Source organism: Pteropus medius, unplaced genomic scaffold, assembly GCF_902729225.1.
Source record: "Pteropus medius unplaced genomic scaffold, Ma_sr-lr_union100, whole genome shotgun sequence".
Lineage (NCBI taxonomy): Eukaryota > Metazoa > Chordata > Mammalia > Chiroptera > Pteropodidae > Pteropus > Pteropus medius.
Window position 1 is genome coordinate 22805912 of NW_024344378.1, and position 23765 is coordinate 22829676.

Sequence of the window (23765 nt, forward strand, 5' to 3'; positions counted from 1 at the left end):
CGACCAGGAACTTTAAAAAAACAATGCTAATATAATCGGAAAATCCGAAGATGATTTAGAGAACAATGCCATTCAGGCTTATTAGAACTACTCGGATAAGGAAATGAAGCAATAATAATAGTAACTACCACACAGTGATTATTTTTGAAAACTTTTATAGAGGTATAATTTACATATCATAAAATTCATCCATTTAAAATGTGCAATTCAACAGTTTTTAGTATGTTTACAGGGTTGCATAACTATCACCATAATCTAATTTCAGAACATCTGCAGCACTCCAAAAAGAAACATGCCATTAGTTATGTTGAGTGTTTACTCTATGCCTGGTACCCTAAAAAGTGCTTTATAGATATTATTTCCTTTAGTCTTCCAATAACCTGAGTTAGGTATTATCCCCCTCCACAGATGACAAAACCAAGGCACAGAGGTAAGAAAACTTAATCCAAGATTACACAAATTACCAGTACCAGAGCCAGGATTCAAACTTGGTTTTGGTTGATGTCAAAGCCTGCTCTACTCAGACCACTACCTAGAACCTGGTATCCAGGCTTTGCAGTCTGGTCATTGAACTCTGCCTAATTCTTGTTCCTCAAGCCCTGTTGATTCCTTCTTTTGGTGCCTCTGCCAGTAGTCATGCCCTATTTCTGGTCTCATTGATCATGCCGTTCATGTTTCCTTGGCTGGCCTCATGCAACTTGTGTCTAGGCTCTAGTCCTTTCCTTTTAATCCACTCTTCTGGCAGATCAACTTCCTAACAACCAGCCCTGCTCAGGTTACCCACCACCCCCACTCTGAATAGGTCCATATTGCTTCCTGAGTAAAACCCTCAGCTCCTTAACACAGTTTCCAGAACTCTCAGTGGCCTGGCTCTAGTCCACTCTTCCAACCTTATCGTGTCTTCCACACCCACAGAAGCCCGTTGTTCCTGTGAGACAGGGCCCTTGTCTCCAAACACATTTTACATGTTCCTGTCTCTTCGTGTTTGGTCCTCTTCTTTGTGCAGAGAATGTCTCCACCTATCAAAATCTTATTCATTCTAGTTATAAACCCCCTCTGTGAAGCTTTCTCTGCTCTCCCCAGTAGGCAGTAGTTCCTCCTGCCCTTTGTCCTCCCACCACATTCAGTTCCCCCAGTGGGCCTCTTACTTCATACTTCCTTTTTATGGACTGGTTACTTGGACTGGTCTAGACTATATGATCCTTGAGTCCAGAGAGTCCTCCGATTGGCCAGGCCTCAGTTGTTTGCCTATCCCTGTGTCTAGAGATAGGGCCAGTCCCACCCAAGATGCATGAACTAAGGAAAAAGGAGCAGAAGACCCCTAAAGAGATGCTGGAAGCATCAAACCAAAAATCTAGGTCCAGTAGAGGTGGAAGGTAGTTTTTTCATAAGGCTTGAATAACCTCATTATTTCACTTATTCTTTGATTTCTTTGGCTTATTGTTCTTTTATTCAATCAACAAATAGTTGATTAAGCAAAACCAAATATAGTCCTTAATCCAAATAGCTACAGTCCAGTGGGAGAAGCCAATACTAGTCAATCATACCAACAAATCTAGACATGCAGCAGATGTAAAACGGTAACTTGAGACACAATTATCGAGTCTTTAGCTTTTCATGTTTCCTAATCCAAATGACTGTGTGAAATTATTTTAACTGGGTGACAAGCCTTTAATTTCACAATTAGAAGTAGTCCTTTAAATTCATATTCCAGAAGAAGTACCCTTAGATTTAATTTACAGAGAAGTGTGAATGAATGAGCAAAGCATCTCTCTCTTCCTACATTCTTGAAAGAAGGTGGATCTATGAGTGGGGATGACCGTAGCAACCTACAGGGTGCTGAAAGATAATTTACTTTCTAATTTTGAATGGGGGACTCTTCAACACTGACTCTGAAAGCTCCTGTCTAGAGGACAGAGAGGTAGGGGAAGACTTGAGGCCTTTCTTGACCTTCACCTATTTCCTAGTAGCTGTAGAGAGTTTACGTGCAAAATTTCTTCAGATTATGAGGTTCGAACCCAGGGCCTTCAGATGGTGCCGGGAAGCGCTGCCTATTGCGCTAAGGAGGCAACGCAAAATTTTCTTTCCATACTAAAACAATCTCTATGAGAATGGGTTATAGTGTCAGAAAAAAAGGATCCACCCAAGCTTCAGCTCACATGACTGTGGAGATAACACCCAACACAGTGAGTTCATAATGTACCGCTCATTCCTGAACGTCACACGTATGTTACTGTTTTGAAACTTATCAACAGCACCTGGGGCCCCCTGACTTGAGTGAGGTCTGGGGTGTTTTTGACTAGAGGTCCAGAGAGATTGCATTAAAAATTATTTGGTCGGTTTGCAGGCCTTCCAACTCACCTTGCAAGACTCAGAACCCACCTCTCCCTCCCTCAGACCAGCTCCCACGCCAGCCTGACTGCTGAGGGTACCTTCAGGCTTTCAGGGAATTTGGTCTCTGCCCCTGTTGTGGCCCAGGCAGCCTGGCCCCCAAGCCCTTTAGCTATAGTCTGAGCATTTTGAGGGTAGGATTAAGGGCTCATTCAACTTTAGAGCCCCAACAATGAACTCAGTGCCTGATAGATGGTGAATCCCACAATGCTCTGTGCCTGCATGTGCTTCCAGGCCTTTTCTCAGCGAGCCTCTTGCCAGTAACCTGGCTGTGTCCAAGCTTATTCACCTGGGAGAGTTTTTACCTCCAGGGGTTCCAGCCCTGAACTGGGTCATTTTCAGCTGCATGGAATTGGTTCCTCTTTCGTTGGCCTCATTGAGTTCCCTCCCCTACGCTCTCTCCCTGTGGCCAGTCTTGAAGAGGATTCCATAACAAAGCTGAAAACAGTTTTCTTTTTTGGGCAAATGGAATAATGTAGATGTTAGTCTTTGATGTGTCTGAAGGAGACTGAAGGATATGCCACAACCCAAAATAAACCGGTGCCCCAGGAAGCAAAAAAACAGGAATGCTTTGTAGCACACAATGTCCTTCAATTTTTTTCCCCTTTTGGGGTAATTTCCCACTTCGATGGGACACAGGGCTTTTCTTCCTGCAGAAGAGTGGAGGCATGCTACTTAGGCTCAGCCAATCAGATGTTCTCAGTCATGATTTCCTCTGCAGAGAGTGACACAGAGACCAAAGGACAGATGGAAAATCAGCAGAGGGATGACTGTGCTGAGAGTCAAGTGGCACTGAATAGCATGACCTTGGCTGGAAGTCTGGAGTCCTAACCCCCTTTCTTCCTGCTGGTCCTTCAACCTAGTATCCTTCCAACAAATTCGGTTTCTGTTAGGTTAGCCAAAGGCAGTTTCCAGTGCTTGCAACCTAGATGGACATAAACCTAAATGTACAACTGATGGGGATGGTTTAAATAAATCAGAGAACATATGTAACGAGGAATACTACACAGCAGTTCAAAAGAGTAATAGCAGTCTATGTGCACTGTCATAGAAAGATATCCAAGACATACATATAAGGACAATATGTACAGTATATCACCATTTCTCTAAAAATTAAACTAATGTATTTATGTATGTGTGTTACCATTAGAATGAAATGCCACAAGAGAGGGACTTTGTTTTGTTCACATGTGTATCTTCAAGTCTTGAACAGTGCTTGGTACATAGTAGACATTCAATAAATATTTGTCGAATAAATGTATTATATAGAAAATGATCTGGAAATTAGCATATCAAACTGAAAATAGTGGCTTCTCAGAGGAGCAACTAGAATGTAGGAATGGTAGACAAGGGAAATTTTACCTGTAATTGAAATTTTTTTTACAAGAAAAATGTCTTTATGTATTACTTGTGTAATTAAACAACATAAAAAGAAAAGAGCTAAATATTAACAGGTGATGGGAAAGCCATTAAAATAATGATTTCAAAGACTTCATCATAACAAATACAAGTTAGTTGGCAAAGAAAGGGGGAAAAATGGGTATTGCTGGTGCACGAATGATATTTGGGTGGGCTATTGGCCAGTTTGATAAGAGAATGAACAATATACCTTTTAGTCTTTTTTTTTAATGCTCAATAGGCACCCTCACTCCATCCCTAACAGTCTCAATACTGATGGAAGGCTCAGAAATGCTCGTTGTGCTCATGATACTTTTATACTTTGATGTGGGCATCAGAACGTCCTGCTTTAATTTAAGCAGAGAGAACAGCAAGAACAAAAGTGGAAAACATAAAGATTCATCCAGGTACTGCAAGTCACTTGCATTGTTGGAGGGTGAGGTTAGAGGTCAGGGTATGGAGAGGACAGTGTTGGGGTGGGGGTCATGGGCATAGATCTTCCTTCTCTTTCTCTTTTATCGTGTCGCTTCTTCTACTTCTCTCCAACTTTCCTCCCTCTCTTTTCCCCCATCCATTGAGGCTAGGGCCTGGAAACACAAAGATGATTAGAACACCAGTTCTGCCCCCAAAGCTTGAAGTCTGTTGGAGTAGGTAGATGGATTTGCAGTGACCTTTGTAGCAGATTCATGTCCATGCCCTTGCTCTATAAGTATCTTTTGAAAAATTAATAAACTATCCCTGAGAGTCCTGGCCTCCTTCACTTCTCCATACTTTTGAATTCTTAGGAATCTATTCTCTGTTTTGATATTTAGCCCTCCATAATTCTAAACTGTCTTCTGTTGTATATGATTTTATGTGTGTTCATTTTGTCTCCCTGAGTCAATTATAAACTCCTTGAGGACTGGAGCCACTTTTTTCAGTGACCTTTGGTTCAGCCAGGCTGTTGGAAACAAGATGACCTTCTGAACTTTCATGAATTCCTTCTGTACAACTATGCTTATCAACAGGCTGACACATAGTACCTAGATGGAGTAAGGGTGATTTCAGGGAGCCATGACACCCTTGCAGAAACATGGTGTGCAGATTTGTCAGCTGGGAGGTGGCACTTTTATAGTACTCAGCAATGATACTTGCTTTTAATCAGAAGTCAGATTTTGAGGAGAAACAGTCCTCTCTACATAGTAACTGATTAAACTGCATGTATTGTAGTGTAATGTATGGTCCTTATCACACAGCATTGGAGATAGAAGTGTTATCTGAGAAGGGAGTTAAGCATTCTTAGTATTCATCATGTCCCCTTGAATATTTATCTAGTGTTGGTATGTGCCAGATACTGTGTTGCTAAGCAGCTTTTCAGAGATTTTCTCATTTAATCTTCACAGTACCCCTCTGATGATTATTATCCTCATTTTACAGAAGAGGAAATTAAATCAGAAAGTTAAGTAATTTGCCTGAGGTCACACAGCTAGAAATGATGGAGCCAGGATTTGAACTTAGCCTCACTAACTCCATGCTCTTAACTACTGTGCTGTATGTCCTCAAACATTAAGAACTTTGTATAAAAATGTCATCAAAACAGATGAACCAGAAATATAGTTATGTGGTATTCTTCCTACTGGCTATATTTTAAAGTTTTAAACATTTCTTTTGTGAGAAATAATCAATTTCAATCAATCAATTGGTGTCATGGAGCCAGGAAAAAAAAAAACTTGGTTCATACATGTTTGTTGAATTTTGTGTTTCTTTTCATATATTTGTTCATTAAAAACAATTCGTTAAACATAAAACTAAATGAAATTTTCTCTGACACTTTCATCGAACTTTTAATATAAATTCTTGTCAATTGAAATAATTTATTAGAACATGTGATTCATTTTTTGATTGGGATAATATAGTCTGAGGACTTGTTTATTAATTTGTTCCAAAGATATTTATAGAAAGGCCACTATGGCCCAGATGCCAAGGCAAAATGGATGTAGTTTCTGCCTACTTGTGGCAGGAAGTCTAGCTGGGAACCCTCACATGAAACATAGGGTCACAAAACTATATAATTATGAATTGTTATAAGACCTATGAAGGAAGAGTACAGAGTGCTGTGTGAAATTTTAGTAGGGGAATTGATTTACACAGTGGGGGCCATGGAAGGCATCTGAACCAGTGACATTTAAGCTGAGATATGCAAGATAATAAAGTGAAAAATGAGCTAGCCAGAACAAGCAACATGTGCAAAGACTCAGGTAGGGAAGAGTTTGTTGAGAAACTGAAACGTGTGGATAGAGCTTAGTGAAAAAGAGAGTGCTGGGAGAACCTCAGGTGAAGGGATCTCAGAACAGAAAAATATCTAGAAAAAAATTAGTATAAAAAAAAATGCAGAAAAAAAAATGAATGCCCTAAGTTTACAATGTTCTCATATCTGTTGCCTCAGTTAATCTTTACCAGAAGCCCATGAGGCAGAAAGGGCAAGCATAATTATGGTTATTTCTACCATTGAGGAATACAGCTCAGCCAGGGACAAAGTTATGCAGGTTTTGGTTCCATGATTTAGACCAGTGAGGCAAACTATGTGTGTTCTCTGGGAAGCCGGAAGGGAGCGGGTGGAATGAAGCATAAGTGACCTACCATTGTGCTGTGTGACCATCTGGAGAAAGCGGACTGTGAACTAAATTTAACAGTATTTGGTTGCCACTCTCTACCTACCCGTCTAGGTATTTCACTGTGTCAAGACAGAAAACGAAATTTTGCATTTTAGAAAATGACTTTTAAAGTCACTTGCAAATTGGACAGTTCTGTAGTTCTGAGATTTATACATCAGGTCAAAATTTGGGCGTAGGCTGCGGATATCTGACTTGAACTAAAAGTCAGTGGAATCTGAAGGGTTAATCAAAATGAGAAACTACAAATCCCGAAATGCCTCGGGGCTAAGTCTCATCTTCAACCCAACACCTTTCTATTCCGCCAGTGCAGAGGGCGACCAATGACGGTTAGCTATTTGAATAAACCAATAATACCACGAAACTGTTCTGGTTAAGAAGGGGCGGTCAAATTATCCAATCGTGTGGAAGAAGGGAGAACACCTTAGCCAATTCAAAGGCGTGGGGGCGGGGCTTGAGGGAGGGCGGTGAGAGAAGTTTGCTGACTAAGATGGCGACTGAGGCGCGGAGTGAAGGGGAGGTGCCAGCCCGCGAATCCGGTCGGAGGTGAGCCGAATTTTTGGTCCAGCTGCCTAGGAAACGAGGCGGTGGGCTGGTCGTACTGACGCCTTTCCTTTGGGTCAGGGTGACCCAGCGGGGCCGGGCTTTGTGCCGTCCTCCCATGGCGTTTCGCACCCTGGCGCTTATGGGGGCTGAGGCGCCCTGGTCTCGCCCAGAGTTGGGCTTTAGTCGGAACCGCGCTCAGTCCTGCTGATGCTCATGGGAGGTCCACCCTGAGCGTTGGCTGCAAACTGATCAGTTGGTGGTGGCAGCGCTGCCTGCCTTTACGCTGAGACTCATCTTGATGTTGAGAACACTCAAGCCCAGAGCTGTTAAACGAATTCCCCAACGTCACACAGCGCTGGTAGAGAGCGCTGTCAGTACTTTTGAATCTGCTCTGAGTCAGTTTATATGGTTAAGTCAGCACGGATTTGGGTGTCAGAAAAGGATTTGAGTCCTTGGGCCAGTTAAAAAAAATTTTTTTTTTTTTATTGTGGTAAGAACACTTAACATGAGATCTACCCTCTTAGCAAATTTTTAAGTGTACATTACAGTATTGTTGACTATAGGTACAATGTTGTACAGCAGATCTCAAGAATTTTTTATCTTGCTTAACTGAAACTTTATGCCTGTTAAGTAGTAACTCTATTTCCCCTCCCCCAGTCCCTGCGAACCACTATTACACCCTTTAATTCTATGAATTTAACTATTTAAGATATCTCATATAAGTGGTATCATGCAGTATTTGTCCTTCTGGTTTATTTCACTTAGCATAATGTCCTCAAGGTTCATCCATGTTGTCACATACTGCAGAAATTTCTTATTTTTAACAGATGAGTAATATTCTATATATATATACCACATTTTGCTTATCCATTCATCTGTCCATGGACATTTAGGTTGTTTCCATATCTTGGCTATTGTTAATTGTGCCTCAGTGAACATGGGAGTGCTCATATTGTTTTCAGATCCTGATTTCAATGCTTTTAGGTGTGGGATTGCTGGGTTATATGATAGTTGTATTTTCAATATTTTGAGAAACCTTCATACTATTTTCCATAGCAACTACACCATACAATTATTCTCACCAGCTGTACAAAAGTTCCAGTTTCTTCTCATCCTCTCCAACACTTGTCTTTTTAATTTTTTTTACAATAGTCATCCTGACAGTGACACTGTGAAATGATATCTCAGGAACAAGGCGTGGATGCCCACTCTTGCCACTTCTATTCAGCATAGTACTGGAAGTCCTAGCCAGAGCAATTAGTCAAGAAAAAGAAAAGTAAAAAGCATCTAGATTAGAAAGGAATAAGAAAAATTGTCCCTGTTTGCAGACATGATCTTATGTATAGAAAATCCTAAAACTACTAACAAAAAACTTAGAATAAACAAATTTAGTAAAGTTGCAGAATGCAAATCAACATACAAAAATCAGTTGCATTTCTATATACAATGAACTATTTGAAAAGGAAATTAGGAAAACAATCCTATTTACAATAGCACCAAAAAGAATAGAATGCTCTGGCCAATTTTTAAACCTCTTTCAGCTTAAGTTTTTTCATTTGCAAATGGATGTAGTGATGTCTTTTCCAGAAGATGTCTGGATTTAATTAGACACTTCTTTTAAAGCTCATAGCACTGAGTACCACAGATAATAACCACTCAATACTTAAGAAATTTTCTTTTTCCTAGAACAACTAAAGAACAGATCAGAGGGATCTGTAGTTTAGGAAATCATTACTTTATTTCTACAGACCCATTCTCTCCTAAGCAAGCACATCAAAATTTAGTATTTCTTAGAAAGAATTTCCAGCTGGTCTTGCCCCAGCCTTGAGACCTTAGTTGTCTTAATTGATTACATATATATTAGAATTCAGTAGAGTGAGCTTATTTACATTCCTTGCCGGTAAATGAGTAAAACTCTTTAGTTTGGTGTCTCTTGGTGCCGTTTATACTGAAGCAGGTTTTATGAACGGGCACTGAGCTCTTTCCCTAGCTGAGATGGGCATGGTTGAATGTGTAATTTATTTTCTTATTTATTATTTTTTTTAATTTAATTTTTTTTAGAGAAGAGTTCCACTCTTGGAGCTGTTTATAACTAGTTGACTATTTTTGCCTGGAAACTGTAGACGAGAGTAATAAATTTGATTAGATCATCCCTCGTCCTGCTGTAAAATCTTGAATTGTGATGAAAACCTGAAGACAAAAATACTATTCTGTAATAGAAATAGTTTGAATTCCTTTAAAGGATATTGCCAATTGCATGCAAATTTTGTGATAGTATTAGTTACGTGATTCACAGAGTCCATGTTCTCGATTCCAGTTGTAAAAGAGAAGTTGGGTTTCTGTAAGGCTTTTTGGGGGCAGGTCACATGTATATTTTTATTACGTATTTCCAACTTAGCTTAGTTTAGCTTTATGTAGGTGGTCAATAATGAGTGAATAATAGTCTTCGTTGTTTCTTATATATAAAATATTACTTTATGGTAATAAATACGAATTCTTTTTTTTGTCCTGAAGATAGTAACCTTTCTAATGTTCTGTCAATGGTGTGGCCCCTTGTATTCTATAAAGAAGAGGAAAGAATTGGCTGATTTGCACAGAGCAATATGTGTTTGTATGTTTTTTAAATTAAAATATAGCTGACATAGAATTTTATATTAGTTTCAGGTGTACAACATAGTGATTTGATATTTATATTCCTTACCATGTCCCTGCAGTAAGTCTAGTAACCATCCGTCATCATACATGTTATTACAATAATGTTGATTATTTTCCCTATGTTGTACATTCATTATTGCATGTTGAATGGAGAATTTGTGATCATCGTTTAGAACCGTCTAGTTTTCTGTTTCTTCATCGTTATTTGAAGCCTTCTCCTAATAATTAGAAATGCTTTAAATTGTTTAATCCAAGAATTAAGTAAGAAAAAATTGCTCTGTCCATTTCCAGGTTATATTTTGTCCTTTTGATGATAAACACCCCCTTCCCTCTATTTCTGGCCTTTGTCGGATAGAATGATGTTTTAAAATTTAACTCACTTCACTAATTATACCTTCAAATTAAGTGGATTGTACTAAAGGGGAATCCGCAAATAGAAGTTATCCACCCTACCAGTAGTAGTATAAAAATAATGACACTCTTACGGGTCAAAGAGAGAAAAAGCTAAAGTAGGAAATGAAATATAGCCACCTCCTCACATACTTGGCCTAGGAAAGTCCAGCTCAGTGATCTTTGAATTGAAAAGAGACATAAAAAGAAAGTGCTAACTATTATTAGATGAAGAGGGGAAATTGATAACAAAGAGTCACAGGCTTTTAAACCTAAACATTCAATGGAAAAAAAGAAACCCGTTATGAACCAGAGAAAGCAAAAAGAAACATATATGGGTAAAGAGAGGCAAAGCAAGCTGTGATAGTGATAATTGGTGACAGTTAATATGCCATCAGTGTCCAAGTTTTGGAGCTCAAGCCTGCTTCTGGAATTTAGGAACAGCAGGAAGCTTAGGAGCAGACTGTGGGATGCTTGCATTCCATTTTGGAAATGTTCGTGGAGGATATGGAAGGTGCCTGAAGATGGAGAGAGGGTTCTGTATCCTGCTAATTTACATACACATTAGAGTATGGAATATTGGTGACTAAACACATGACTTCCTGAAGCCTTTTTTGTTATATTGTTCTTTCTCTTAAGACAGCAATGTGGCCCTTCAAGAAAAGTGATAGATGGAACCTTTATTGCTCTTAGGAAGGCTCGTCTTTTCTCATATGAACAAGTTAAGTGGGAAAATATGGTTTAAATATCTGAATTGAGTTTTGTATTTGTGCTGTCAAATTCTATCTGAAGGGTAATGAAGAATAGATTCTTTAGGGATCTTTCTTGAATCTGAATCTTTATTTTACATTTTTATCAATTATCTGACTTAGAGAGTTTGATCATTGTGTTTGTAGTTAAGGCCAGCCTTGGTGGAAGAAGTGGGGAAGAACAAAATTAGAATTTAAAATTATCTGCATAAACTGGTAAGTGGTTCACCTTTCTTTACCTCTAACCTTTGGTTTTAGAGCTTGTGAGACTAAAAAAATGTTAAAAGAGATTGCTGGTTGGTTGTGTGGAAGGTCCTCAGAGAATCAGGATCTTTATTTTTTGTTTGACTTGCAAGTTCAGAAATGATTATAACCATTAGATGGATTTGGGGACACTGACTCAATTCATGCTTATAAGAAGCCAATTGATATATGCCAAGTGGATAATTTGCATAAAAAGTGTACTAGGTATATATGTCAGGTTGCTAGCACATTTTATCGTTGAGAGAGACACATTATACTTGATTATTGCTTTCTTTCTTTCTTTCTTTTTTTTTTTTTTTTAAATCAGCACTTTATTCCTGGCGATAACCCCTGGTTACCTGGAGTGAACCCTCTTAACTACGGTTTATTATCCACCTTTTAGGATGGGTTGTCTCTAGAAATTCCATCTGTTTGGTGTTGATGTTTTGCTAATTTTAGCTGATATATCAGTGTTCAATTAGGACCAAGAAACTATACAGTAATTTGAATGTTTAGTATAAACATTCAATGCTTATATTAAATGTTTAATATAGAGTTATTAACTATAACGGCATTAGAGTAACAAGGGATTGGCTAGTAAGAAGTAAAGAGATCTCTAAAGAATATACAAATATATATCAGAATCAGCTATACAATGTTTATGCATGTCAGATCATCACGTTGTACACTTTAAATATCTTACACTTTTACTCGTCAGTTATACTTTAATAAAGCTGCGGAGGAGGTTAGGAAACAATCGGCTCTAATTCTTAGGACTGAGATAGAATGTGTAAGGAAGAGCCCTTCTAGGGCAGAAGTCTGGACCTTGTTGGAAAGGGCATGGCGATGGCTCACTGAATGGCAGAGAAATTGCTGTGGTGGAACTTGTTGGAAATGCACTTTATGGAAACTGCTAGAAATCCACCCATTAGGGTACTGCGGAAAGCTATTTGTTTATAGAAAGGAGCCTTGGAAAGCTACTTCCTCATGGGTGCTGCAGACTGCTGAATACTGCAAGAGTCTTATCACTTGGAGAAGCTGGCCGGAGCTGGGTGCTGAAGAAGCTTCACACGCACACTGCAGGAACTTGCCTAGAGGAGCACGCTGGAATCAGAAAGGGAAAGGCCCTTCTTCCTGAAGTGTCTCTCCAGTGGTCTTTATTAATAATAATGCTTAACATTGTGCCAGCTGGCAAAAGAAATCTATTTAAAGGCTCCAGCTCCATTTTCGCAGAGTAGGCAATGACAGGTGAGAGGCAATAAATTGTTAACTGTTGCATGCAGAGAATCATTTTATCTCCAAGTTCAATGCTACCCTTTCTGGAGCGCTTCCTAAGTCTAATTATAGAAAAGTATGAGGTGGTGTGTAGGATCTGAATGAATGAGGGCTGGAAACAAATTAGAGAGGACAAGAAAGTAATTGGCAGTGTAAATTTACACTGAGACACTTACTTGCTTGTAATCTTGTAAAAGTCTATATGCATTCCAAATGGAATGACAGTTTCCTGGAACATCGAGCCTGAAGCAAAACAGTTAACAACTATTGTTTATATTTTATTTTTTTGAGGCATGCTGATGTTTTATACTGTATTACCTTATTTATCTCTGCTGTTTCAAACTTGCAAAGATCCTGGAGGGTATGTTGTTTATTGATACTTTTCGCTCAAATAAAGCAGTACGTGTCTTTGAGCAAGCAACTTTGACATTTCTTTCCTTAGCTTTTTACATGGGGCTACTGGTATGTAGTTATGAAGTTTTAGAAATTTGTGTTTGTAATGATCCTGAAACACACACACACACATATAAAAATTTAAAACACTACATTTCTATTTAGGGGTGGGCATTTATTACACATGAATCTGTTGAACAAGGATAGTTTTTAGTTACAATTATCAGAGCAATATCCTCTTATTCTGAATTTAGATTTAATAGCAGCATCAGTTGTTTGACATAACAGAGCGTTAAGCTTGGAAATTTTGTTATTTCTTTAAAGAACCTTTGAATAATGTGGAACAATAAAAATAGCTGAAATAAGGTAAGCTGAAGAACCAAAGGCTGTATGCTGTGCACTTTGATTGGTGCATTTGGCTGAATGGAAGTTCACATTTGTAAGAAAAACCAAAACTGGTTTATGAAAAACTGAGAAGCATTGGAATAATGGTATGGAGTGGAGAAGCACGAGAGATAAGACAAAAATTAAAAAAGGAAAATGCAGAGAGGGCGACTTTCTAGTAGAGGCTGCCAGCCACAGCCACTTGGGGCAGGCTTTGGAGGCAGTGGCGATATTAAGCTCAGCAAAAAGCAAGACTATCCCAAGGAGACAGGGAGGCAGGGCACCCAAGATGACTACTCTGTCTTCTGAAGATGGATATGGGGAAAGGAGGTTTCTGACTCATACCAGGGGGGCAAACAGTTTTATATATTTATATTTATAAGGATTCTTGCAGTTAAATGTGATAGAGCTTCAACTTAAACTAGCTTAAGTAAAAGGAGACATTAATTGGCTCAAGAAACCGAAAAGTCAGGGGAATAGCTTAATCTGTATTGATAATCTCAAATCTCAAAGTGTCACTAGGCATCTGTCTCTGGCTCTTAGATCTGATTTTCTCTGTAATTGCTTCATCTGAAGGCAGGTTCTCCACAAAAGATGGCAGTAATGGACTACCAACAGCTTCAGTCTTACATTCCACCAGTTTAGCAATCTTAGCTTCTAGTGAATCCTGGAATTGAGTCCTTTTGTCCTGATTTGGCTTGTCGGTCTTTTCCTCAGTCAGTGAGGAGGACAGAATGTTTCGATTAGCTATGTCTGGGTCAATTGCTTACATTTGGTGCCCAGGGAGTAGGTTCACCCCACCAAACCATGTAGATTGAAAGATGGGGAGAGGTTAATACTCATAGGAAACTAGGGATGCTGTTACCAGAGGAAGGGGGAAATTGATGTTGGGTAGCACAGACAGCTGATGTTCACTTGTATCTCTGTAACTCCCCTGTGCACTTCTCTTTGTCTAAAGTTATGTTTTGAAAAGGGCTTGCCACTAGAGTGTGGAGAAAGCATTTTATGTTTCTTTAAAAAACAAACCAAAAAGCCCCTCATTTCAGTACTACTTTTTTTTTCACTGTTCAAACTCTATTCATCTTTAAGACCTAGCTCAAATCTCGACTCTTGTATAAGGGAGAAAGCCTCTCTCCTACTTGTGAATTCTTGGAGCTTTTATTTTCTTTGCCGTGCATCTTTTGTGTTATGGTCTCTAGCTAGTATTTAAAATATTTTAGGAAAACCATTAAGTATAAAACTATTGATGAGGGAGAAAAAAATAATTTCATTAGATACTCACAACTTTTGTGTTCTACTTTATAAATGATTATTCAAATATAGAGTGGGTTAATGACAGTTAATGACATTTTATAATGGGAAATGTGTTAGTATCAAATTCATAACTTTAAGACTGTATAAAGCCATAGCTTTTAAGATAATAAGATGAAAATGTAAATAACAATATCAGTTACCAAATTAAATACAGGTGATTTGTCAGGCTGAATTATACCTGAAAGCTATCCGCCAACATTTTGTTATTGCAAAAATGAAACAACTGCAAAAAAAGAAAAATTCAGTCTCCTGCCAGTTGAGTTTGGTTATGTTGTATTATCAACCCTTGAGTGTTTGAAGAATTAACATGTAATTAAAATATTGTTTATATTCACAAGTATGAAAATGAGATGTTTTCTTCAAAAGTATATAACCTTAAATTAACTTAATTAAGTCTGGGCTTTATTTCTTTTGCTTACTAACCAGAGCATATTACGTAGCATAAAACTAATTTCTTGGGACTCAGTAAGATTAAAAAAATACAATAATGACCTGAGCCAATCTATAACATAAACTTTCCCCAGTTTAAAAGAAAATATTGTCCAACATACCATGTAAAGCTACATTTACTTCAAAAAAATTCCTGATGGTATGATTTCAATTTTATTTTTGTTATTTTAGTTTTTCATAGGAAATTAAAATGATTTGGTTGATTTTTGCCCAAGTTTCAGAAATGCGTTATAATAAAGAAGTAAAACATTATTTGGCATACTTTATCTCCAGTTAGAGACAAAGGTGTCTCAGCTAGGTTCTATCAATATCAATAAAGAGAAAAAAATTTATGAGTGAAATATAGAAATCACATAATTCTTAATATTAAATTTGTAATTACATGCCACTATAATGACAGCTACATTTACAATAATGATACTTTTGGGGATTGGAGAACCTCATTATTTAGAAATTGTAACCAAAGAATGACACTGGGATTATATAATGAAAAGTTCTTCACTTGTTTTATTTTTATTTTTTTAAATTAATTATTTTTTTTATGGTGACATTGGTTAATGAAATCCAATGTTTCACCTGTACGCTTTAACAGTAAGGCATATATATATTTACACTGTATGTTTACTTCCCTACTTGTTTTATTTTCATACTGAACACAATTACAAAAATAAAACCAAGTAAGGAATAACAGCAAAACTAAAGAAAAACTCACCAAGTAACAGGAAACTAAGAAATAAGGGAAGATCCGAAACCAAGAAAGTGTACAGCAATATCATTTAGTAATATTATACTTGACATTAACATCAAATACTTTTTCTATCTAAGAAAGTCCTTTGTACTTTACTCAGAAATCACTGCTTGCACTGTAATAAGCCCTTTGAAGTATGGCTAGCTTTGTATACTTGTCTATTTATCATTTTAAAGTTTTCTGAATTTTGGAATCCCTCCAGTCCCTCCATTGGTTGCAATAATAGTTTCTTCCCTCAAGAAACAAGGTCTAAGTTATTTTTTTTTTCTCTTGGTAAGGTCATTTTTTTTGCAATTGTCCTGGTGACCAAGCTCTCCTTATTTAGATGGTATTCAATCTGCATTAGTTGTTAGGATGATCCCATGCAAGAGATCAGCCATATTTCAATTGGTGTTTTTCATTAAGTAAACATGGCTTTAAATATTAAAAATAAGCTCACCAGTGTGAAACATACACTTAAATCATTGTGTTAATAATTTTCTTTGAAAAACTTGAATCTGGGCTATATGCATTAAGATAGTACAGTGGATAAAGCCTAAATTTTATTACAGCATAAATATTTTGACACAATAGATTCTTATTAGGTGTTGAGAAATAAAAATGTTATATAGTTCTTGTACCATAAAATCTCATATTAGAATCCATCTTTTCTATATCACATCATCTCAACAGTTGGTGCCATTCAGAGTGCTGAGTGGGAAAGTATATGTATTGTATTTACCCAAGGTGGTGGTTGCTTAAAATTTTCTGCAGGGAAATAAGTTCCATTATCACTTCCAGATTTAAAGGAGTTTTAGCAAATGCCTGAAGATCTCTTTAAACTAATGACGCTTAAAAGGCTAATATATATGTGCAAATATAATTAAAAATTGTTAGCGGCCTATTTTCAAAGTTATCTTACTGGGCCTCCTAGATGCTATGTGCTAATTGCACCTGGAATTGGCCACTTGTATTTTTGAAAATAGAGGTAGTAGAAAAATTAAATAGGATCTTGTAGTACTTAGTGAATTTTAAGCTTTTGGAGACCAAGGGCTTACCTTCTTGTCCTATACCTTACAGTTTCTTAAAATTACAAGCACTCAGTAGATCATGGTTAGTTTGATTTTACATGACACATGAATGACTGCGATTTCTTGTTTGGCTCAAAAGCAATTCACCTTCTTAATGCTCATTGATGAAGAAACTTGTGATTTGGTTCGTAGACTATAGACTGAGATGTAAAATCTCTTTAAGAATTTCCAATATGTGAACTTGTGTAGTTAAGACAAGTCATGTGCCAGAGCAAAAGCATTCGCTGTCTCTTGGATAGAATCGCTCTGGACTTTGGAACAAGTGGATTGAGAAGTAGTCTTTTGGAACCTAATCTGATCATAGGTAGAAATACTTTGAATTTTGATTGCTTGAGGCTCATGGCATTTAAAGTCTATAGGAAAAGAGAATCTGCTAAAGCTTTGACTACTTTTTTTGAGGGGTAAACAGCTTTTCGATAATGATAAGACAGACACTGTATAGTCAGCAAAGCATACTATAGAACTTTCTTCAAATAATAGGGACTTTTGGTGTTACTTTTCTAATACAAGTAAACTTCCTATTTTATACCAGCCTGGGGGAGAAATATTAGGGGAGATGGCAGCAACAGAATTAAGAGTCATTCTTTGATATCTGCAGGGGGATTGGTTCCAGGACCCCTCCCCCCATACCAAAACCCATGGATGCCCAAGTACTTTATATAAAATGGTGTAGTATTTGCATATAACCTACTTACATCCTCCCGTATACTTTAAATCATCTCTAGATTACTTAACAATACTTAATACAATGCAAATGCTATGTAAATAGTTATATACTATATTATTTAGAGAATAATGACAAGGAAAAAAGTCTGTACATTTTCAGTGCAGACCTGACCATAGTAGGCCTACCTACATAATACACATCGGCAACAAGGTAATATTTGTCCTTCAAATGTTTTTTATCCAGGGTCGGTTGACTTTGCAGGTGTGGCGATACAGAGGGGTGACTGTAATAATTCTTGTCACACCCAAAAGAATAAAAACTTGACATGTAAATATATGTCAGTAAATATGTGTAATTTGTATAGATACTCTGAGGAAGAATTATTAGCCTTCTTTACTGAGAACATTATATTGTCATTACATAGGGCAAAATCTTAGGTTTCCAAAATGTTTAGGTGGAGAGGTAAGCAATCAGGAATCTTTCATCTCTAAATAGTTTGCCAATTTAAGTCAGATTAAGGTGCTCTAGTGGTTTGAAATTAGTAAAAGCTGAGATCAAATATAACAGCCAAATATATTTTGTAGACCATTGGAATCTAAATTACAGATAAGAGGTTGATATTACAAAACCTCGGACAGCTACTCTTAAGACCAGACCTTAAGATATAAATGTTTCAAAATTTTTGTCTAAAAAATTGGGTATTGTTCCTTGAGTTTTTATGGTACCATTTATCAACTTTGAACTGGTTTTGTTATTAAAAAAAGAAAACAAAACCCTGCCAGCTTGGGCACATACGGCTTGTTTTATCCTTTTTCTTTATGTGCAACTTTCATGATACCAGTTTGAATTTGATATGTGGAAAAAGGAAGAATAACAGCCTTGTGCTTACTACTTGTATGCATTCTAACAGTTCTATAAAGTGATACATTTAAAGCCATGTTTCTGAGCCATGTTTCAGAGGATTGAGAAAGCAGTAAGAGTGCATACTTCTCTCAGGGTGGTAAGTCAGGTTTTGACAACTTTAAATATAGCTCATATTTTGATGTTGCCAAGGTTTTGGTTCTTGGAGAACAAATCAAGTTAAGCAATTCATTCACTAGAGAAGAAACATTTAGTTTTGTGGGTATGCAGTTTTGGTAGTAGTCAGCTAAAAGTACATCTGCAGGATACAGTTGTTTTTTTTTCTCTACTGCCTTGGATTTTGCAGATTCATGGGTTCAACATGCCTCAAGAGCACTTGCATTTCATTTTTCTGTAACTGATTTTTTAGCTGTGGGTTTTGTTTCCAGTCTTCACTAAGCATATCACTTTTCATGTAGGGTTCCATCTAGTGGTCAAAGTAATCATTGCAGACTATAAATAGGTTTTAAAAATTATCCTTACCCTCATACACTGCTGGTGGGACTGCAAATTGGTACAGCCACTATGGAAAACAGTATGGAGGTTCCTCAAAAAACTAAGAATCGATCTACCATATGATCCAGCAATCCCTCTACTGGGTGTTTACCCCAAAGACTTGAAAACCCTTATCTGAAAAGATATTTGCACACCGATGTTCATATAGCAGCATTATTCACAGTGGCTAGGACATGGAAGCAACCTAAATGTCCTACAATAGATGATTAGATAAAGAAGCTGTGGTACATATATATGGAATAACACTCAGCCATAAGAACAGATGCAATACTGCCATTTGCAACAATGTGGATGGATCTTGAGATAATCATGCTAAGTGAAATAAGCCAGACAGAAAAAGTTGAAAATCACATGATATCACTTATATGTGGGATATAAACCTAAAAGCAGCAGAGGAACAGGACAAATGAACAGAGATTCATGGACATGGACAATAGACTAGTAGTTACCAGAGGATAGTGGGTGAGTGGGGAGGAAGGAGGTAGACAGGGTAAAAGGGATCAAATATGTGGTGACAGAAAGAAATCTAACTATGGGCAGTGAACACACAATGCAATATATATATATATGCCTTACTGCTAAATTGTACACCTGAAACTTAATGAAATTTGTTAACTAAAGTCACCATAATAAAAAAAAAATTGAAAATCTGAGTAATATTTAAAATTCAACTGAAAAAGAAGCACATTTATATTAAAAAAAATTATACTTTTTAAGGGGTAGGTCTTGCCACTATCACTCTGGTATAGTTGATTAGTATATGTATTTAAATACTGGAGCCCTTTGCTGTCTCTGTATGCCTGCATACCTAACTACCACTTCTCCTGGTTCTGGCCATCTGTGCAAAACCTTTTATGGTGAGGAAATTCACTTGTATATACTTTGATTTTCTGTGATATTTACATCAAGTTATAGCAAAATTTAGGTAAAAACTACTTAATTTCTTAAAAAAATTTTGTCATGAAAGATACTATACATACAAATATATAGAATTATATAATCAATACTCTTTTCCTATCATCCACCTTCAACAAATCAAATATTTACTATATTTACTTCAAATGAATCCTTTTCTTTTCCCCATAGTTCAGTGATTAATCATAAGAACATTGCTAGCATCCTGGAAACTCCCCTCATGCTCTCATGCCTCCTCTTACTTATAACCCCCAATGGTATCAGTTATCCTAAATTTTTTGGTAAATACGTCTTTGCTTCTCTATAATTTTGCCATTTAAGCAGGTATCTCTAAACACTATTGTTTTATCTGTTTTTAAAATTTGACGTAAATGGCATTATATAGTAAGTAGTTGTCTCTGTGTATTACTAATTTTGCTCATCATTATATGAGATTCATCTTTGATGGTACATACAACTGGAGTTTGTTCATTTTCATTACTGTAAGATATGCCATTATATATGCCACAATTTATAAACCACCCTGCTGGACATTTTGCTTCCATTTTGGCTTTTTAGAAATGAAAACTTTATTGAACATTCTTGTTTGTGATTTTTGTTGAACATGTGGCTGCACATTTTAGTCATGGAGTAGAATTGCTGGGTCACTGGGTACCCTTTTGCTTAACTTTAGTAGATAAGGCCAACCATTGTTCCAAAATGGTTGTACCAACTTATAGCTCCACTATCAGTATAAAAGAATTACTGTTAACTTTCTCTAAACCTCAATAATGTCAATCTCTTTAATTTTAGCCATTCTGTTGAATAATAATATGTTATTGTTTTTTTAATTTGCATTTCCTTGATATCTAATGATGCTGAGCAGTTAGTTTCCATGAATATATTGGCTATTTGGCTATTCCTTTTTTTTCTTTTAATTAATTTTTTTTCTTTTAGGCGAGTTATACTCTGGTTGACCTCATAGATTTCAAGGACCTTGTCAACTTACAATACCTTATTTTTTATTACATTATATTATGTTAATTATATTATATTATATTATATTATATTTTACTTTATTTTATTTACACCTATAGCACCTGGTCTTCCTAGGCAGTCTCCCATCCAAGTACTAACCAGGCCCGACCTTGCTTAGCTTCCAAGATCAGATGGGATTAGGCTTGTTCAGGATGGCATTGCCGTAGACTGGCTATTCCTTTTTTAAAGTGAGATTTTATTGAAATCTCATGCAAGTTTATCTGTTGGGTCATTATTTTTTCTTATTTTCTTATCAATTAGTAGGAATTTTTAATATAATAGGATATGAGGCATTTTTTTGCTATATATATATTGCAGATATATTTCCCCCACTCTCTGTGGCTTGCTTTTTCACTTTCTTAATGATGTCTTTTGAAGAATATGAGTTCTTATTTTAATGAAATTATATGTATTAATCTTTATGATTAATATTTTTTGTTTTTTAAAGATTATTTCCCTACCTTGAGTTTAAGAATATATTCTTTTACCTCACATTCTACTAGTTTTACTGTTATTGTTTTGCTCTTCACCTTTAGAGCTACAATTCACTTGTGTATATAGTATGAGATAAGAGTTGATTTTCATTTTTTCCTTCTATAGATGTTCAAGTGTCCCAACACCATTTAGTGAGAAGATCATTCATTCTTCTGATTTGCAGTGCTGCCTTTACTCTGAATCCAGTAAAGAAAGTAGAAAAAAGGCAGTAATAAAGATAAGAGCAGAAATTAATGAAATAAACAACAAACATGTAATAGAGGAATTGAGCAAAGTCAAAAGCTGGAAACTTGACAAAGCTAATAAAATTGATAAACCTCTAATAAGATTCATGAATTTAAAAATAGAGAAATCATAAATTACCAATATCAGGAACAAAGAGGAAGTCATCACTATGGAACCTACACACATTTAAGTTTCTAAGAGGATGTTATAAACGAGCTCTTGCCAATAAAATTTGAACATTTATGTGAAATGGACAAATTCATTGAAATGTATAACTTACCAAAATTAATACAAGAAGGAATAGAAAATTTGAATAGCTCTATAATACAATGTAAGTTGAAATATAACTTAAAACCTCATAAAAAAAACTCTAGGTCCACATGGTTTCATCAGCCTATTTGACTAAACATTTAAGGAAGAAATAACACCAATCTCACATAAACTTTTTTGGAAAATAGAAAAATAAGACACACTCCCCAAATTTATAAGGCCAGCACAACCTTGATCAAAACCTAATGAAGGCAATACAAGATGGGACAATTCCATGACAGTCTCTCTTATGAATATATATGAAGAAACCTAAACAAACTATTAGCAAATTAAATTAAACATATAAAAACGATAATACATCATAACAACATTGGGTTTGTTCTAAAAACACAAGGTCGGTTTAATATTAAAAAATTAATCAGTATTATTTACCACATTAACAAAATAAATGAGAAAAATCATATGATCAATAGATGCAAAAAATACTGGTGAAAGTTAAGCACTGACTCACGATTATGAATAAGTAAATAACTTATTGAACTAGGAATAAAAAGACGTCTGAATCTGATAGTCTTTGCCAAAATGACGGATGGGGAAAGATACCATTTTTCAATTGATTTTACCATGATAGTGTCTAAAGTTGAAATTCTTTGCATGTTAATTAGTCATTTAGGTTCCTTCCTTTATGAATTACTTAATCAGATCCTTTGACTAATTTTCTATTGAGTTCAGTATCTTTTTCTTATAAATTTTAGGCATACTGATAAAGTCTAAGTACTAATCCTTTTATATGCATGATAGATTTTTTTTTTTTGGTTTGGCTTTTATTATTACTTTTAAAGTCTTTATTTATTATGATTTAGTATGTTCACATGAATCAAAAATATAGAAAGTACAAGAGCATAGTGAAAAGTTTCTCTTCCACTCTTGTTTAAAGTTTGGCTTTCCATATTTAGATCTTTATTCTGTCCAGAATTTACTTTTAGTGTATGTGTATGATGTGAGGTAGGGATAACCTTTCCCTCCATATTATAAACTACTTGTCCTTATACTGTTATATTATGTGATTGTTTCATCTAATACAACTTTCCGTGTAATGGGAGACTGCTGTTGAGCTTCATCTATATGTTGGCAAATACAATTAAGTAGTCCAGTATTTAATTTCTGTTTTGTTCCCACTTGCAGATGAGTGCTAATAAGTACCGCCTTTCAGGCCCCATAATGTGCCCTTGTGTTCTCTAAAATGCCTGGAATTTGTGTAGGCTGTGATGGGGAAGGGAAAGGAGGGTGTCTTTGTCACAATAAACAAGGAGAAAGCTTTTTTCCTGTCTCTTCAATTTACCAATGCCTCATCAGAAGCTTTCAGCACTTATGTAAGAAATTTATTTTTTTTCTTGAACTTGAGCAAACTTATTAGAGTTTACTTTAAAATAAGATATTGTAGGGTAGGAAGTTGTTTTTGCTTAAATATAGCAAGTTTTTCTTTAGTCGTAGAAATCTCTTAAATTCTTAGCTATGATTCTTGATATTCTCAGCTTTATATTGTGGTTTTGTATATTCTGTGGAAAGGGATTAGCGGGCTTTGTAATGTGGGGATAATTAAAAAACATAACCCATTATATCTGTTTTTCCATCTCTCAGCTTCCATTTTACTTTTTTTTTAACCCTTTTTCTCCCTTACATCGTCTTGCCAGATTCTCCACTCAGAAAAAGTGAGAAAGAAGAAAAAACTAGGTTAAAGAAATTTAAGTGGGGCCTTTTGAGCCATGCTCCTCTTGCTCAGGCCCACTTCCATGTCTGGAAGTGTACTTTCCCTTCTAATAAAACTTTTCTTTCCTACTGTTAAAAAAAAAAAGAAATTTAAGTGAGGTAAGACAACAGTGAATGATTATGAGAAGGGAGGGGAGAAAAAGCAGAAGGGGAAAATAAACTGAGATTGTTTGTTATTTGTGTATTAGGACCCCCAAGTTATCTTTTTTTTTGTATTTCTTATGAATAGGTAGGGGCAGCCTAGGACTTATTTATTCTTCTACCTATTTTACCTATTTAGGAGGGAGCGGACTTGGGGGTGACACCAGATAGAAAGGATTCTCTTGAGAAATG

General features: G+C 36.2%; 1 protein-coding gene and 1 pseudogene across 5 annotated transcripts in view; one reads left to right on the top strand and one right to left on the bottom strand.

Moving 5' to 3' along the window:
- Positions 1 to 6883: 6883 nt before the first annotated feature.
- The window catches only part of ARHGAP19 (Rho GTPase activating protein 19), a 51157-nt gene continuing 34275 nt past the window's right edge, over positions 6884 to 23765 (top strand). For all 5 annotated transcript variants that reach the window (XR_005654711.1, XM_039871631.1, XM_039871630.1 and 2 more), the window contains exon 1: positions 6884 to 6986. Coding sequence is in view for 4 of the 5 variants with exons in the window: in XM_039871631.1 (XP_039727565.1) it covers positions 6931 to 6986 (56 nt within the window). In the remaining variant the exon portion in view is untranslated. The remainder of the gene's footprint in view (positions 6987 to 23765) is intronic.
- Positions 20723 to 20841, bottom strand: LOC120609970 (uncharacterized; annotated as a pseudogene).